At 31.3% G+C, this 17,777-nt stretch overlaps 2 protein-coding genes across 2 annotated transcripts in view; one reads left to right on the forward strand and one right to left on the reverse strand.

The window, feature by feature from the left end:
• Positions 1-9,306: 9,306 nt before the first annotated feature.
• On the reverse strand, positions 9,307-10,154 carry LOC106309678 (histone H3.v1-like). Its single transcript, XM_013746765.1, has 2 exons — positions 10,043-10,154; positions 9,307-9,861 (listed from the first exon to the last, which is right to left on the reverse strand). The coding sequence occupies exons 1-2, from the start codon at positions 10,055-10,057 to the stop codon at positions 9,457-9,459; spliced, it is 420 nt and encodes a 139-aa protein (XP_013602219.1). The 5' UTR covers positions 10,058-10,154; the 3' UTR covers positions 9,307-9,456.
• A 5,229-nt stretch (positions 10,155-15,383) lies between these two features.
• Positions 15,384-17,777, forward strand: part of LOC106310762 (rho GDP-dissociation inhibitor 1-like) — a 5,196-nt gene continuing 2,802 nt past the window's right edge. Inside the window, exons 1-3 of the mRNA XM_013747981.1 lie at positions 15,384-15,748; positions 15,958-16,024; positions 16,178-16,205. Of these exons, the coding sequence (XP_013603435.1) occupies positions 15,563-15,748; positions 15,958-16,024; positions 16,178-16,205 (281 nt within the window). The 5' untranslated portion in view covers positions 15,384-15,562. The remainder of the gene's footprint in view (positions 15,749-15,957; positions 16,025-16,177; positions 16,206-17,777) is intronic.

Genomic DNA, 17,777 nt, shown 5'->3' on the forward strand with positions numbered 1-17,777 from the left:
TGACAATGAGTGAGATCATTGTACTGATTGATCGCTAGGTTGTTAGAAATGTATAGAATTGAATGTGTGGAAATAAATGATGATGATATGAAATGTTAAGATGCATCAACTGTTTGTAGTGGCTAGTCAGCCCTAGTTCCCGCATAGAGTAGTATAGAGTGTCATGCGGGCAGGCTGGTGTAGAGTCACTTCACTGAGTAACTTGTTGCTCATCCCTCCTTTTCCATTTCCCTGTGCGCAGGACTGTAAGTAGAAGTATATGGATGTGGGCGTGACGATATTTCAAAGAAGGTTATGCGTTCGTCGACTCTTGGGACCAGTAACGAGACACATATGGTTGTCTAAATGAGTAGACACGTGTGCATAACGCCCTTTCGATAACTTCGGTCGGACGCCGGGGGATCGGGCCGTTACTATTACCATTACTAATGGTATATGTATACAAAAGAAGGTTATTGAATTACATGGTGTCAGTTCACATGTGAGAATGTATTGATTAAGGTGTAAGTAGTGACGTAGGATTAATAAGTTTGTTGTGTTTCTTTCTACTCCACAAAGTTTATTGAATTACATGGTGTCAGTTTACATGTTTCAGATTCGAATATTGCAACTGTTTGGAACCTAACGAACACACATTTGTACATGAAAATGTTTTTTGAGAGCCGACGCATTGAAATTACATTTATATATATATACAGATTAGTTTAAAAATGGATGAAAGAAGAGAGGAAAGATTACGAATAGATAATGTGAAGAGAGGAATCGAAAGTGAAAGATGCCTTGCATCACTGCAAAAAGAAATAAAATTAAAAGTACGTCGTACTTTTGGAAACGAACCAAACACTTTATTATTATGGTCTTTTTGATGCTCTCAAAAGACAATTATATTTAATTATATCTGAATTTAGTTAGGCAAAGACAATTTAATTGGGGTCGTTTGTATAAACGTTTACAATGCTCATAAACGAAAAAAATAAGTTCGTCAACTGTTTTTAGAAATTAAATCTCGATCGAGTAATAGACAATATAGAATATGCACAAGATTTATAATACTTCAACATTTCAGTTTAATTAATGTAATTCAGATTTTAGCATTTTTCAGATTCATAAATGTAATTGCAGTTTAAATGTCCTAGTTTTAAGAATAAAAATAAAAATGCCATAGTTTGTTTGTTTATTGTCAACATGCCATAGTTTGTTATTCTCATATATTTAGTAAAAAGTGTTGTTTGAACGTATTTTATATGGAATTCAATTGTCTTACAAACATACTTTAATATACCATTGGATAAAATACCCGGTTTAAACTGTAAGTTATTAGCTTAAAATAAGGGGGAAAATATGAATTGGGTATGATATATACATTAGAAATCTAGAAGTTAAAACAATACTTTTCATAAAACAAAAATAACTAAAATACATATATTTTGTTGAAAAGGGGCAAGACGTGTTGGATTTTAGATAGGTTTAAGAAGTAAGAACATGTTAACTAACGTTACTCCCTATGTTTCACAATGTAAGTTGTTTTGGAAGAGCCAACTTTTTTACAAAATTGTTTTGGAAGCACGACAATTAAAAAAATTGTTATATTTCAAAAAGTCAGTGAAAAAAAAGTTATATTTCAAAAAGTATTATTTAATATTTAAATTAGATGTAATTCAATTAATAGTGAAAAAGTGCATAATTAATTGGTTACACAATATCTAATAAATATAAAAATTTATCGATATATGAAAATAATTAATATTTTGGAACAAAAGTAGTCTTCTGAAAGGAGAGTGCTATTTTTTTGTTAATGTCCACATGATCACATTAATAATATTATTTTAGTAATTCTTACAACTTATTCTTCTATAAGTTGGCAATACCACTCGGAATGATTGACTTAATAATATTATTTTAGTATTTTTACGACAGTTATGATGATGCTGATAAAATAATTTTGTTCACACAATGGAAAATTGGAATTTCCTATAAGGTAAAACACTGATGGCCTAATCTTATTAGTTATTAAGCGTTAATCTAGTCTATTAAGAGTATGATTGGAAAATATAGAGTAAATGAGAAAAAAATAAAAAGGTGAAAAGAATAATAAAAAATAAGAGAAAATCAAAAAGAGTAAATATATTACTCTTGTTTTTTTTTACAACAAAGATATTACTCTTGTTTGAGCCGGAGTAAAATTGTTTATGTATTTTACTTTCTTCTGACAATAATTAGAACAAATAGGTGGAATTTTTTTTACCCGACTGGTAAAATTTAGAGTAAATGATTTTATTACTCTCTTATTTATTCTAAAAGTGACATACAGTCACAACCTAAATTAGAGTCATATTTTTATTCATATGATAAAAAATTATTTAAATTTTAAATAGTTTTACTAAAATTGTTATATCATATGTCATAACAATAATAACAACAGCCCGATTACTCTAACTAACTTGAATCACAACAGAACCAAACCAATTAAATTAAATCTAAACAAAATGATAGTAATTAAATATTTGACTATACACGATCAACATTTACATTTTTTTTAGGAGTACCATAATATATTAACAGTTCGATATTTGCTTCAATTGATCTTTGGAACCATATTTAACATAAGATAAGAACATACAATCATTTGAATTGATTTGGTAAAACAAAATAAGAAAAAATATTAGCCGCGTTTCAATGCGGATTGGATCCTAGTATATATTAAGGAAAAAAACTACAGATGCTATGATTTTTTTTATTTTGGTTTTCTTAATTAAAAAAAAACCCATAAATATGAGTGAAATTATAAAAATGAATGTGCATTATATTACTCATGTAAACAAAAATAAATCAACATTGATTTTTTTTAATTGGAGAAGTATATGAGAAAGTTAATGTTAGTATTACATTAGGAAATATGGTAGGGAGTCCAATATTGATGAATAATAATAACAACATTTAGGAGTAGTGAATGATTTATTGATTTTTACTTGCAGAGGAGTTACTCTATAGATTTAGGTCAGAGATCAATTCTCCAAGCATGTCGAATTATGAATTATCGTAACTATTTTTATTTCACCAAATCTAAACGGTGTCACATTTTGGATCTATTAGAATAATCAGTAAGTATTTTATTTTACGGCTACACTCACATTGTGAAAACTAATCAAGTGTTAGAAGCATGAATTGAAAAGAAAATGGTATTATTACATGAATTGGTAATTAAGCGGAAAAAGAAAACCAGAAGCGATTCTTATTGGTGTTATAAAATATATTTTCTGTAATATCGTCGTTCGTAAACATGTGATTATGTGAACCTGTATATATATAACTGTTATGATTATCATTATATCTTGTATTTTGAATAATAGTAGTAGAGAAAGGGTATTAGACTGTTATATATTGCATAGTAGTCAATTATACTACCTGATATATGAACGGACAAAATGCTCAACTGAAGGGTTGCTTATAAGAAGAGGGTAAGCAAATAGCACCTTAACTGGTACAGAAGATTCTATATAGGTATCCAGGTATCACCAGGAAATAAGCACCTTAATATTTGGCCAACACATTCAGACAAAAGAGATCCTCTTTGAAGTTTTTATTATTTAAATTTTGGAAAGTTGAGTGTTACAGATTCTTACCCACTTCAAAACTTATTATTGCCTATGTTGTGAACTTGTGAATCTACATTGCCTTTTTAATACTATATATAGAGAACATGAGCTATTTAGGCAAACTATTGTCTCTCCTTAACTTTCTTATAACACATCAGCATTAAGAATTACATACGAAAAATTGATATCTAAAACGCGGAAAATTCCAAGATCAACAATCCCTTATTTCTTTTGTTGTCAAACTTTTTCGAAATTAAATTACATAAAGGTTCATAATTTATATAGACGAATGCTTATATATGATTTAAACCATACTTTTAACTTATATCAATTGACTACCACATCAGGAAACCAAAACCTTGAAACCGAAGAATTACCCAACTAATGTGTCTCCATATAAACCTATCAATATGATTTAGTGGTCGAGAAGCTACTATTTTGAGCAAGGTCACGATTTTTAGCTACTGTTACTTTTTGTTGGTTATTATAGATGCTTAGTTCTACGGTTGGCCAATCTATTCTATTAAAATAAGAACATGACCTATTAATATATGTGTGATCCAACTATTTTAATACAATTATTAAAACGTCTTATTAATAATTTAAGAGAAATATTATACAAAAAACACAAATATGACTAAAAACACACAAATACAAAAATTAAATTTCTAAAAAAATGTAAAACAAAAAATATATCCGTACTTTTAAGGGCGAGTTAGAATCTAGTATATTTTAAAAGGGTCGTGATTATTTTCAAAATTTGTGAAGTATTTAAATTCTGACCTAGTTTTTTCTGGGAACAGTTGTCTTACAAATCATCTTTAAGATATTTCTTTCTTTCTTTGAAAAAGAATTCTTTAAAATATTGAGGCTAATATATATATTAGTCAAATTCTGTGCGTTAGATGTAACCTATAGCCCACGTAAAAAGGAGACATAACCGATAACCTATAGCTGGATTTCATGTGTACGAGCTTGCAATGAAGTTTCCACGTCTTGAATTAAAACCTTTTTTCTAAAGGCTAATGATGCTAAAACATATATTTGATCGATCTTATTGTCTTGTGTCGGTTCAAGTATATACGTTCTTTTCATAGAACTTTATGTTTTATTGGTTGTTCTATTCCGGTTTTGCTTTCCAGACCACCTCAAGTTTGAGTAATAGAATAGCCGTTTGATGCCGGAAAAAAAAATGATGCTAAAACATATATTTGATCGATCTTATTGTCTTGTTTCGGTTCAAGTATATACAAGAGAACTGAAGACACCCATTTGTGAAAAGCCAATACGAAAATATTAACTAGCCTATAAAAGTAGGAGGAGACTTGATCAACCCAAAACATAGCCAATTTTATAGGTTTGCTAGAAATATTCAAAAAGACACCTAAATAATGTCAAAAGTATTCATGGAAATTAAAATCAAGTTGTCACTATTTATTTTAGTTTATTTAACGTTTACATTGTTTTAGCCTTCAAAATTACAAATGGTATCATTTAAGAGCATCTCCAAAAATGAACTCTATTTTGAAGTTTCAAAAACTCTATATTTGAAGTTTAAAGGTGTTTTTCTCCAAAATCAAAACTTCAAACTCAACTTTAAAACTATTTGTATTTTCTAATATGGTCCTTATTTTTATCATAACTAATTTGAATTCATAAAAAAATTGTAAATAACTAGCACATATATAAACATATTACAACAATATTAATTAATAAAATTTTATATTAAAATATAAAATTTTAAAGAAAATAACTTAATTAATATTAAACTTCAATCCAAATACCATATTATTCTATAAAGTGATTTTCGTATTGCATATATGATCTACTAGTGCATTTTGAAGTAAAAATGGCTATCCTCATTTTTAATTTGTAGATTAGAGATAAAAATTGTTGAAATTGAGTGATATTAATACTTGGAAATACATTAGATAAGAACAAGAAAGTAAAAGATAAACATAAAATATTGCTAAAAGACTAACTTTTATCGATGATATTAATACTCGTGAATATATTCATATAAACAAGAAATAATTGTACGAAAATATATCATCAACAACAACAACAACAACAACCATCTTCAGTTACACAAAAAAAAAATTGGACAATATTTAGAAATTTTGAAGGTTCTGGTTCAAACTTACCTATTAGTGTTGTTGTAATATTTAAATTTGTGTAATAGTTATGTCTTCATGTAATTATTTAAAAGCTTTTTTGTTAAGTTTTTTTGTATATTTTTGTTATCTAAATCTAGTTTTAAATATTTTAAATCTTATTTTAAAGTTTTATTTAATTTTATGTATAAACTTCAATTTTATAAACAAAACTTAAAATATTTATGAGATATAATTTTTATAAGGATTAAAACAATAAACAAGAAAATATTTATAATCATAAATCTGATTTGTAATTGTAGGAATCAAAATGTAAATAAAAATATGAAACTTCAAATTTAAAGTTTTGAGTAGCGAAACTTCAAATATAGAGTTTCACTCCTCAAAAATTCAAATTTGAAGTTTCTTTTTTTAGAGCAAAAAACTTCATATTTGAATGGAGATGATCTGAATAAACTCAAAACTTTAAGCAAGTGGGTGGTGAATTCATTTTACGCCGGCTTAAACTTAGCAACTCTTGTTTTTTGTTATGGAAATACCATTTCATGAAATGAAAATTGAAGTTTAGAAAATGTTAGAAACAAAATATAGAACTTCTAAGTTTGGTCCACCACAAAAATAAAATAAAAACATAAAACAAAAACAATCGATACTTTAACCGTTCAGTTTAGAATCGAACATGACTAAAAGTAACAATACAAACTTGAAAGACATAGACGAGAGATCAAGCCGAGCCAAGCAAACAAAGAAACACTCGAAATTGCGTTCACGAAGAAAACGAAACAAACAAAAAACGATTTCCTCCAACTGCCCGAACATAACTTAGCAGCTTTTTAATCTACATTTTTACATTTGACACTCTCCACAAAATTCAAGCAGAAAGGAGTGTTAGTGAGTTTCTAATGATAAAATTGATAAATACACAACCGAAGCTTCTCACCTCAGAGGATCGCATGCACTCCACTACCATAACTCACTCAAGTTCACTTGGATAATAGCAGTAGAATAAGTGAATAACTAAATCAGAAAATACATTTTGATCAAAATATTGACTTGTGAAATATATATTTCTAACCTACAAACTACATATATAGACAGTTTACAAAAAAAAAAAAAAACTACATATATAGAGTGAATTAAAGCTTACAAACTTTTCTACATACTTAATATATAATATACCTCTAATTGTTTTTTGTAAACTACGCATAATTGTGGAGACCCAAAAAATTATTAATATAAATATATGGGTAATAGTAGACACCATATGCATTACGTTTTGTTATAATCAAGAAGTATTGAACTTTTACCTTAGTTTGTAAGATTCAACTTTTACACTTTAATAATAACTTCTCTTCGATAAAATAATATAGTTAGAAACACTTTTTAAACGTTTAATATTCGGCAACTATTCTCTCTAGTCTCTTTCATATAATAGCGTTGAAATAGATCAAACTTGTGAGTCAAATTTTCATAGAAATCCCAAGTTTCCGCGTAGCGTAGCTCCATTGGCGCTTCGAGGAGTTATCCAAGAGACACTAGCTAGAAGCTCACATTACATGGACATTTCAACGTTCTACCATTAATTAAAACTTCCCGCAACTACATAATACTTCAGCGTCGTTGAAATTTTAGATTTTCCACTTCACAATGACGCACAAGAAAATAATTGTCGTCAATGAAACATGAACATGATATGAATACATATACTTATTATTTATTAAATAAACATTGGGATTCATATTTTAGGATATTTTATTGCAGTAATGTGATCTTTAATTGTTACAACTTAAAATCTTGATCGAGTTTTCGCATCTAAGATTTGATTTGATAAGTCTGTCCGCTCTTATTGATGGGCCACATCAATCTAGTTGTTAAAGTTATTAACAAATTGGCCCAATATTTATCTTTGTCGAAATCTATCTAGTTCTTTTCGGTGATTGAATTTATCAAGCCCGCTACCCCTAAGTAACCTTTTTTCCTACGTAAATTTTATTTTACGTAAAATATTATGTTCACAATTCAGTCTGTAACGAAGGTTTAATTTTTTTCTTTCGCAACCGTCGGCAAATATGACGTTCCGCACCCATATCCCAGTCAGCACCGGTCTTGACTTTGAGAAGGCTGGAAGCAAAATATGAAAAATAGGCTGCCACCACGATTTGAACCTAGGCCCCTTACACAAATGCAATGTTAAGTAACCACTATACTAAAGACATTTTAATGAAATCAGGGCCGATATTTGTTAATAATATGGAAGGCCGGAAACTAATGCTTCTTTGGCTTCCCCTCAAGGCCGGTACTGATCCCAGTAAACCGCTATCAATACTATTAAAACAGGAACATGTCCTATTGATATTAGTTGAGTCCATTTTAAAAAAACTGATTTTTATATAACTGCTTCTAATTATATTAAAACACTAACTATGTTGTAATTTATAACTTCTTCTAGCAAAAGCAGTTATCAGGGAGTTAAATATTTTAATCAGTTAAGATAAATATTTTACCGCTGCCTAACCGGGCCCAGGGAATGATCCACGTAAGTGGGGAACCCTGGATTATCAACAAAAAAAAAAAAAAAAAAAAAAAAAAAGATAAATATTTTACAAAAATATGATTACAAAAAAATATAAATATGATATAAAAATCACAAAAGTTAAATTAAATTTCTAACAAAATATATAAAACAAAAAATGTACCCGAGTCATGAATCTAGTTTTCTAAGTTAAACGCGAGTCATGCTCAGTTTTTTTTTTTTTGAACACCAGTCATGCTCAGTTAATGAATGGAATTAGGCTTTTATAGTAAAAGCAAAACATAGATTTCGTTTAAAGATAGGCCTGATTAATACGGTAAAGTGAGATGGGCCGAACATTTCTTTAAAACTATTCAGTATTTTTTTGTTGATCAATGCCCTAGTTCTATGGTTTTTTTCATGTATACTACGAATATTTTGTTAGTTAGTGGTATGTTGGAAATTATTATCTTTACTTTTGAATAACTCTTTCAAAAACTTCTGGGAACAATCATCTGTGATGATCCATTTATGGTCGGTGTTCTTTTTGGAAATGTCGGATTATGTTTTCATTTTAAAAAACGGAAAGAAATTTGAGGATTTGTATATCACTTGGATCATCAATTATATTCTCTTTTGACTATTTCGAAGGACGATTAGGTTGCGGGCATCTTCGTTCGATTCCAAATTTCAAAACGAATTGAAGAGGTCTTGTTGCACTCAAGAATTGTATCATTGCACTCCTCTTGCTGAATGATTAGAAGAATAAAACACACACTCAGTTTCGTTGATTAGATTCTTAGGCGTCATTGTGTTATACATACAGTTAATATGTCCTTTTCTTGTGCCAAATTCGCTTTGGTTATTGTAAGAGTAAACGCCACAAAAGGTCATTTACTAAGAATATTTTACGAAAACTTAGTAATGTTAATGAGGGAAATTAAAGAGTAAATGTTTCCATGTAAATGCAAAACGGTTTTAATTTTCCATGCTCCATGCCCTGGCTTGGACTTTGTAGCTAAGACCAAGTAGGCAAGTAGTAGTTTCTTGCTGACAAAAAAAAAAAAAAGCTAGACCAAGCATGTAAGCAATATAGCAACCATCAAATTATCCAAACATCTGATTTCATCATAATAAACACAATAAAGATAGAAACTTATGAAATGTTGATAAAATAAAATATTTTAATAAGATAACGAAATGAGACCAAAGGTCATATATAGTTTCTTCCGCTTTACTCCTTGGTCTTCTCGGCGGCGACTTCATCAGCAGCCACAACTTCCTCTGCCTCAGCCTTCTTCTCCTCCTCCACAACCGCCGGAGTTTCAGTCACCTCCTCCTTCTCTTCTGTTTTTGCCTCCTCCACAACGACCGGAGTCTCTGTCTTCTCTTCTTCCTCCTCTATCTTTGGCTCCTCTGGTTTCTTCTCAGTTTCTTCATCTTTTTTCTCTGCCTCTTCCACAACCACTTCTTTGCTCGTTTCTTCGACTGGTGCTTCGGATTCTTGTTCAGTTACGGCGGCTGGAGCAGTAGCAGAGGCCACGACTTCTTCCGCCTGTTCGGTAACCACAACTGGCTCCTCCACTGTCTTGGTTGGTACCTCAACGTTCTCTGCTGCTGGAGCAATCACTTGTTCAACCTGGAAGCAAACACACGCTTAGTACTAAAACCATTTTGCTGTTGATAGACATTATACATGATATGTATATAGTTATAAATAACTAGTTTTTAAATCAAATCTAACTAGCTTTTACAAATAATTAAAGATAGAGATAGGAATCTGATTAATAAAAATAAAACTGACTAAGTTAAGATCATACCTCAACGTTGGCCATTTCGAAATGACAAAGGCAAAGAGGAAAACTATAAAGAAAATGAGAAGATAAGTAATAGTGTATGTGCTGTTTTGGTGAGTGAAGATGTTTAGTCGAGGAGAGCTATTTATAGTAGAAGCGATTGCTTTACGATTATTTTTAATATATATGTCAAAAATAATTTATTTTGTCTACAATGTTTTTAACGAATCACGATGATGAATATTGCACATGAAAGCATCTTTTCCTTATATAAAAGTGTTTATGTACTAATTTCCACCTCATGCCACATAGATATTGAACCTCATCATACTCGTCAAGTTGTGAATTGTTTTTATTAGAAAAAGTTAAATTGTTATATATTTTCGACTAATTAAGAACTTGAATTCTTTTTTTCTTCTTTTTTAAGAACTTTAATTCAATGTTCATAAAAAGGAATTCTATTTTACAAACATTATATAAGTATAATATTTTGAGAAGTGTTTGTTTTGCTTCTGCTGTGGCTCAATAAACGTTACAACAAACCTTTTCGTTTTACTAACGTTAAACTCTTATAAAACTATACGTTACAAACAACTTCTCATGTTACTGTTCTTAAAGTCTTTTATAAAATTTATCAGTCAAATTTGCATTGATTAATGCCGGCGAGGAAGTAGCTTTAGTGTATTGCTAGCCAATTGATCAATGTTCTCTTCACTTTGTGTGACAATGAACCCTATAATATAAAACCTTGTTTTCATAGACTATGGATGTTGACTTTTTAGCAGCTCTAGCATGTTTTAATTTTATTGGAGTCGATGTTGTGGGGACTAAATTGTCCAGTGAAATTTAATTGTGGTTGTTTCGAATTTAAACCAAGCATCGAAACTAAAGATTTTGAATGAACTATAAAGACAGCATAACGTTAATTCCAAGTTATGTTTGGATTGTAATTAACCCTTTGATTTTTCCTCTAACGAATGGTGGAATTAATAGCTAAAAATGGTTGATGAAAGTATATCGAATTTATAGTTCTTTATAGGGAAAAGGGACAAATGCAAGTTCCTCAATACATATAAATACATTTTCAGCTTTAATATTTTAATTTCCACATCTTTGATTATAATTGATAAAATACGATCTGGAGTACGGAGTGGTGACCATTATGCCTTATCAGTATAGTTTTTAAAGATATTTTATTAGAGATATGAAAATAATCAAATAAGCAGTATATATATATATATATATTATTTCACTAAACAGAGAAAAAGTAAATTAGAATATCAATGTACATACAAGTAATTTTATAAAAAAAAAAAAAATTCAAAAATAATGACCCGGTTGAAAATTTTGGTGAAAATGATATTTTGGAGAATAAGAACCCTTGAATAAAATTTAGAGGTCACATTATTTATGTATTCAAAAATCAAATCATTTTGTTTTTAGACTTACTGTAATAAATTTGATTTTTCCTACAATTTGTTTCAATTTTCTGATTTTAAAATAAACTAATGTGGTATGAAAATTTACCTGCCATAATTGAACGAGGGTTAAAGACCATGATGTAAACCATTTTGATCATGATTGAGATCGATTATTGTCTGAGAAAGAGAATGCAATAATTACTACTTTTCATTTTCACGATTATTGATCATGTTAACTATTAAATATTTCCATTTTTTCCTTTAATAATTATATTTTTTTCAACTTAATAATCAGAATTAGTGTATTTGATTATAAGGGTTCCATTTCACGTAATTAGTACTACCACTCTATTTTAAAATCGATACCATAATTTGATTACTGACGACGTGGTTACAAGATCAAGCGGGCCCATGTGAGGGTGAGCCAGGTAGGATTCCTCGTGAATGTGTACCCACGTACACGACTTCATCTCCTTCTTGGTTTGGGTTAAATAAACCCATTTGAGAGGGTAGCTATAAGCATAAATAGTAAAAACCAAAATAAATGAAACATATAAACAACAAAATACTATCTTTAATAATATTTTCTCTTTAAAATTCTTACATTCTTATATTTAGTGCATTCTTTTGGTTATTTCACCAATTCACCCTTTTATTAATCTTTTAATTAAAACAGTTTAACATGAAAATATATGAATATATCTTACTATATGTTTGGTTAGTGATATATTTCAACTTTGGATGCTATTGGTCATTGAAATGACATTAAATCAATCAATTTATCTAGTATGATTAGGTTTAGAAGGTAAATCTATATTTAGATTTTAGTTTTGGAAATATGTGAACAAACTTTCAAATATACTTAAGAGCACCATTATCGCTTCCTTTTATGCGTCTTTAAAGCGGTGGGGGGTCCATGTTTAAGAAAAAACCGTATGCAAAGTGAACAAAATAAGAGACGTCTGCTGTGTGTGTTTTGCACTGTATGCGGACTCCACCGACACGTGGCGGCCTGCGATTGGTCTATTTTTTAATTATTATTATTTTTAATTAGAAAAAAAACTAAAAATAAATAAAAAATCCTTAATAGGGTATATGGAATAAAGATGCTCTCGTACAATCTGTAAAGATAGCCAGCAGAAAAGCTGGTAAAAAGGAGTTGGACGGCTAATATGACCCATTACTGGGTCCCAATTCTTGTATTAATTCTGTCTGAAAAATAACTAAAGGTAGTAGTAACGCATCAATAATGCATAAGGGATGCTGTTACAAAATTGGAATCTGAGGCAGAGGAATAAAAGAAAAATAAGATATCTCAGGAATAAGATAACCCCGAAGATCAATGCCGATAGATTAAAGAAACTTACAACCTCTTAACACAATAATGCATCCATCACTGTACTTAGAAGTTCCATAAATGTAATTATTTGGTCACAAAATATAATGGTTACATACAGTTTTCAAAAAAAAAAAAAAATGGTTACAATCTCTTAGCACAATAATGCATCCATCCCTTACTTCTCTACTCTGTATTTAAATAATAGACGATGTAGATCTGAAAAAGTTCTGAAAAAGTTGAAAATAATTCACTTTTGGTGTCCAAAACCGCATGTCCTGAACATGTGTAACGTTAAATCCGAACAGGCTGAAGGATATATGTCTCAAGAATTATATATATAATATTTTATATACGTTTGATTCTACGCCGTTGATTTAGAAAGAGGATATACAGCAGACGTTAGGGGATTCATATTGTAGGGCTGGTTTCGCAAGAAGAGAATCTCTTTGTAGCCAAATAGTTGGCACTTGAGGACTTGATGATGATGAACTTTATGTGATTTCTTTTTAAATTAAATTAAGGAAATATTCATAAATGTCGTCAATCCGAAAGGGTTCGATTTTGCCTGAAATCAGAAATAGCTTACAAAATTTTGGCTTGACTTTGATATCCAGATGGTGACTAGAGCCTAAAGACAATTTGAGTATCAAACTCGGATGTAGTAGGGACAATAAGCAAAGATTTATATCTGATCATAAATTACTTAGGATGCGGACTAACAAAGATCTAGTGAAGTAGTAGTTCTTTTTTTAAACTTTCTTTATTCATCTTTCTTCCCCTCCCAAGCGAGACATCGTTTTGAAAACGCAGTACAAGCAAAAATGACATACATATAGCTAATATGGTTAAGATAGTGAACCCAAATATATTTAAAAAGGCAGATACCGAAGGAAACACTTGTGAAGGATGATGAACCAAAACCAAAGAAGATAAAAGCAATCGCAATAAACGATGCTTGGAAACTCTGGAACCATAGGTGAAGATAGGTTGAGGATTCGATTGAGCGGCATGGAAGAGAACCGCTGGATGAACAATTCCGATCCAAAACAAAAGGCTTTGGTCTTAAAAGAAGCTGGAGCTCTTTGACCAAACTGACAATATGTCTTGAAGTCGAAGAATGAATCTTTGTAGCAGCAGAACAAAGCCAGATGAGGATGTCACTGAACTCATGAGGAGGGTTCGATTAAGAGATATTAAATTCATAATTCCAAACTTCAAGAAATAAGAGCACTTGAAAAATAACTGGTCTCGATCCTCATAATGTGAATCACAGTGGACAGCTAGGAGAAACATTTAATCCTCTAGCCAGAAGCTTATCTCGGGTTGGAAGTCTGTCCCGAGCCGTTACCCAGACAATGAAGGAATGTTTTTGGAATGTTGAATGAAAACTATGCCAAACACGTTGAAGATGAACTTGTAAGGACTCTCAAGTGCGCGATGAGGAAAAATCCAAAGGAGTGACAGTAGGTGAGTTCCTCCAAACAAACATGTCATTCTGCAATGAATTAGCGTTTGGTGGTTCAGTAGGCAAGCACTCTCGAAACAACACCAATATTGGGTGTCTCCCCCTAGATAATGCGCACCTTCCACTAAACACCGCGTGTGAAACCATAGAGGAAGCGCCACTTCCAGTCACCCTAGGTCCATTGGCTCCGGAAATGTGTAATAGAGGACCAAGACCGGTCCAATTGTCATGTCAAAACAGAGCTGATCTCCCATTGTTGACATTACACAGAAGGAAAAGGTTTGCCAAATTGAGAAGTTTCATCAGACGCCTCCGAATCCACAAGCATGTAACCTAAAAATCTGAGGTTCAAAATAATCAGCCCGCAATAATGTGCTAGATATTTGTTTAAAAATGAAAAGCTGGATAAAATATTTAACTTTGAAATACTCTAAATTTTAGGACAGACTAAAAATTTGAAAATAACCATGTCCAACTCATATGTATTTAGCAGAAATTTATGTTTAACTGTTTAAATTTTATATTAAAGTATTTAGATAACTTCGAATAACAACTATTAAGTGAAATTTTAAAGACCATTTAGAGCATGATTATTCGGGGGTTTTTAGAGTGGGGTTCTTAGTGGAATCTAAGAATCCGTCTCTTAATTTTTAACTAAAAAAAGTTAAAAACCAGTTTTTAAAACTCTTATTTAAGAACCCGTTCTTAGTTTTTTTAGTTAAAAGTTAATAGACGAGTTCTTATATTCTGATAAGAACTCACCCTGGGGACCCTCCCATAATGATGCTCTTATTGTACTTTAAGTGTTGGAGGGATTCGGGCCTAATTTTCATGGCCCAATACTTTTTCTCGTCCTATATTGCATTTGACGGGAGACACCAAATTATCTCCAGTCTCCACCGCGGTTCGCTGGTCTCAGTCATGCATGGGTATATAGAGATCTACGTCTATGCATGTATATTCAGATGCACGTACGTATGCATAATTAATTATGCTATACCATTTATTTTTAGAAGATAAATCATGTGAACGGGAAGACTACAAACCTTAAATTAAGGATCACCGCATGACCTTTTCTCCGAACTCCATATTAAACATTCCTCAAACAAAAACACCAAAGCTCTCTCTCATGATCTATCTTTTAGCTCTCTTTATTTTTCTTCCTGTTACCTTCTTCTCATTCTTTTGACCAAAAAAAATCCTTTAATTAAACTAAATGGTTGTCTCCTCAACTGCAGGAAACCATATTGAATCAAATCGAATAGTGGAAATTTTCTAGGAACCAAATTAAATCAGAACAATATATCAAGAAAACAAAGATGGTTTTGAAAGAGGAGGAGAAGAAAGCTGAAGAAACTTCAGAAGATCAAAAGGGAAAAGGGACGTTAAGCAGAAAGAACAGCCACAGCTCTTTGTGTCCGACTGATGATGACGATGAAGACGAAGACAAGAAGCTTGAGCTTGGTCCCATGATCGCTCTCAAAGAACAGCTCGAGAAAGACAAGGTTTTGATCTCTCATGTCCTGTTTGATTAAATTATAATAACACATAGCATTTTGGCTATGCTACTATGTTAGTCCACAAATGTTACATATTTGGTTTTTTATTCTTTTAATGTTCTTTATCTGACCTACATAATAATAGGTGAATTTTGTTTTCAAAACCTAGACGACAGTCTAATCACTTTTTGGTACCATTGAAATAAATTGTTTAGGATGATGAAAGCTTGAGGAGATGGAAAGAACAACTTCTAGGCAGTGTGGATATAGAGGACGTTGGAGGTAAACCAATTTGTAGTACCCATTTTAGCTCTATCGTTTAATAACAAATAAATCCGGTTTAAAGAGAATTCCAGTTTATTGCATTATTGCTTTTTCTTGTGTGCAAATATTATATATTTGTAATTTGATTGAATAACAAAAATATATATACAGAGACTCCGGATCCGGTGGTAAAGATAATGTACTTGTTGGATTTCCCTCCTTAAGCCCAAAACTAATCAAATCATAATCAAGCCTTAGTCCAAGAAGAAGAAACATCTAGAGAAAAGTGGAGAAGTATAGAAGAAGAATTGTGTAGAAGAAGAGAGAAAGTTATGGAGTTAGATATTTTGAAATAAATAATAATTTAGAGAAATCTAGAACTTGTTGGAGTGTGCTCCTTCACTTGTATAAATAGGGGTGCTTAGCACCATTTGTAATCATCCAAGAATCAAGAAAAACAAAGAGAGAAAATATTTGTAAGAGAGAGTTTCCAAAAACAAAATCTTTGTAGTAAACCCTTTCCTAAATATTAAGAGTCTTCTTCTTAAATTTTCTAGTTGTCCAATACCATCTTCATCTCATCGATATTGGATAATTTTCCCAACACTGCAGTTTCATGGATACCAAAAGGGGCTTCAAAGGCCATGCTGAACCGCCTTTTAAGGAGAAGATCAAAGAGCTGATCGAGAATGGCACTCTCAAGAAAAGGTTAATTATTTTCCCTTTCCATCTTCTACTAGACTTTTTTAAAACTCACCCTTTGATTTGTGGTTACATGTACAACATATTCTATCTGAGTGTGACATGGATGGAGCGTGAAATACATAGTCGTGAAGTTCCTCATGCCAAGGCTGTAGCCAAATCTTTTGAAAAACCATGTGCCAAAAGCAAGTTTACAATTCTAATCACAGTAAATTGATCCATTGGATTGTCATTGTTCTCTCATTCATCACATCCAACTGAGTTTCTCTTTGCCGGCAAGGTGATCGGGATTTAAACGATAACGGAGGGTGTTATATTTCATGCTCGAGGTTGTCATGATACGAAAGAATGGCTATCCCCGGTCCCGGGCAGTAAAGCAATTGGAATCATCAGCTCCAGTCCATGTATCGACATGCTACCAATGAACATTAATTGTCATTATACAATTATAGTTAATAAATAATTAAATATGATATGAATTTTTTTCATATTTAGTATAGTAATCTTCAGTGACGTACCATATAGACAGGGAGACGACATCAATTTTTTTATCCTTCAGATTTCCAGTCATGAGAGTTAAAATCTTATAATACCAATTCTCCAAGATGTCAGATCATGATTCGGAGGACAAAGAGAGCTTACCGAATTCCCAAAGTCCTGTGAAAGCTTCGATGGAGAAACTGGTCCAAGTGAGCGGACAACCACCACAAGTGGTGTTAGTAAATAAGATGAGTGCATTGAACCACCATGCCCCGCTAACTCCAAGTTTGAGAACGAACATAAAAAGCCAAAATTCACAAATATGTGAACTACAAGTGCCACTCCAGATGTTATTACAATCACCTGGTGGTAACGTAAGCCACTATTAACCAAACATCATTTACCAATAACAGTATCAATATCATATATATATATATACATGCTAGAAAATGCTAGGACAAGCTGCCAAATGATAATTAACTGTCACTGTGACTGATTATTATCTAAATGAAAACTGAATTAGACTAAAACATGTTACATATATACCATGTTCCTGAGCTGGCATTGAGTGGTTGAGAGGAAAAACGAA

This window comes from Brassica oleracea, chromosome C8 (assembly GCF_000695525.1).
Source record: "Brassica oleracea var. oleracea cultivar TO1000 chromosome C8, BOL, whole genome shotgun sequence".
Taxonomy (NCBI): domain Eukaryota; kingdom Viridiplantae; phylum Streptophyta; class Magnoliopsida; order Brassicales; family Brassicaceae; genus Brassica; species Brassica oleracea.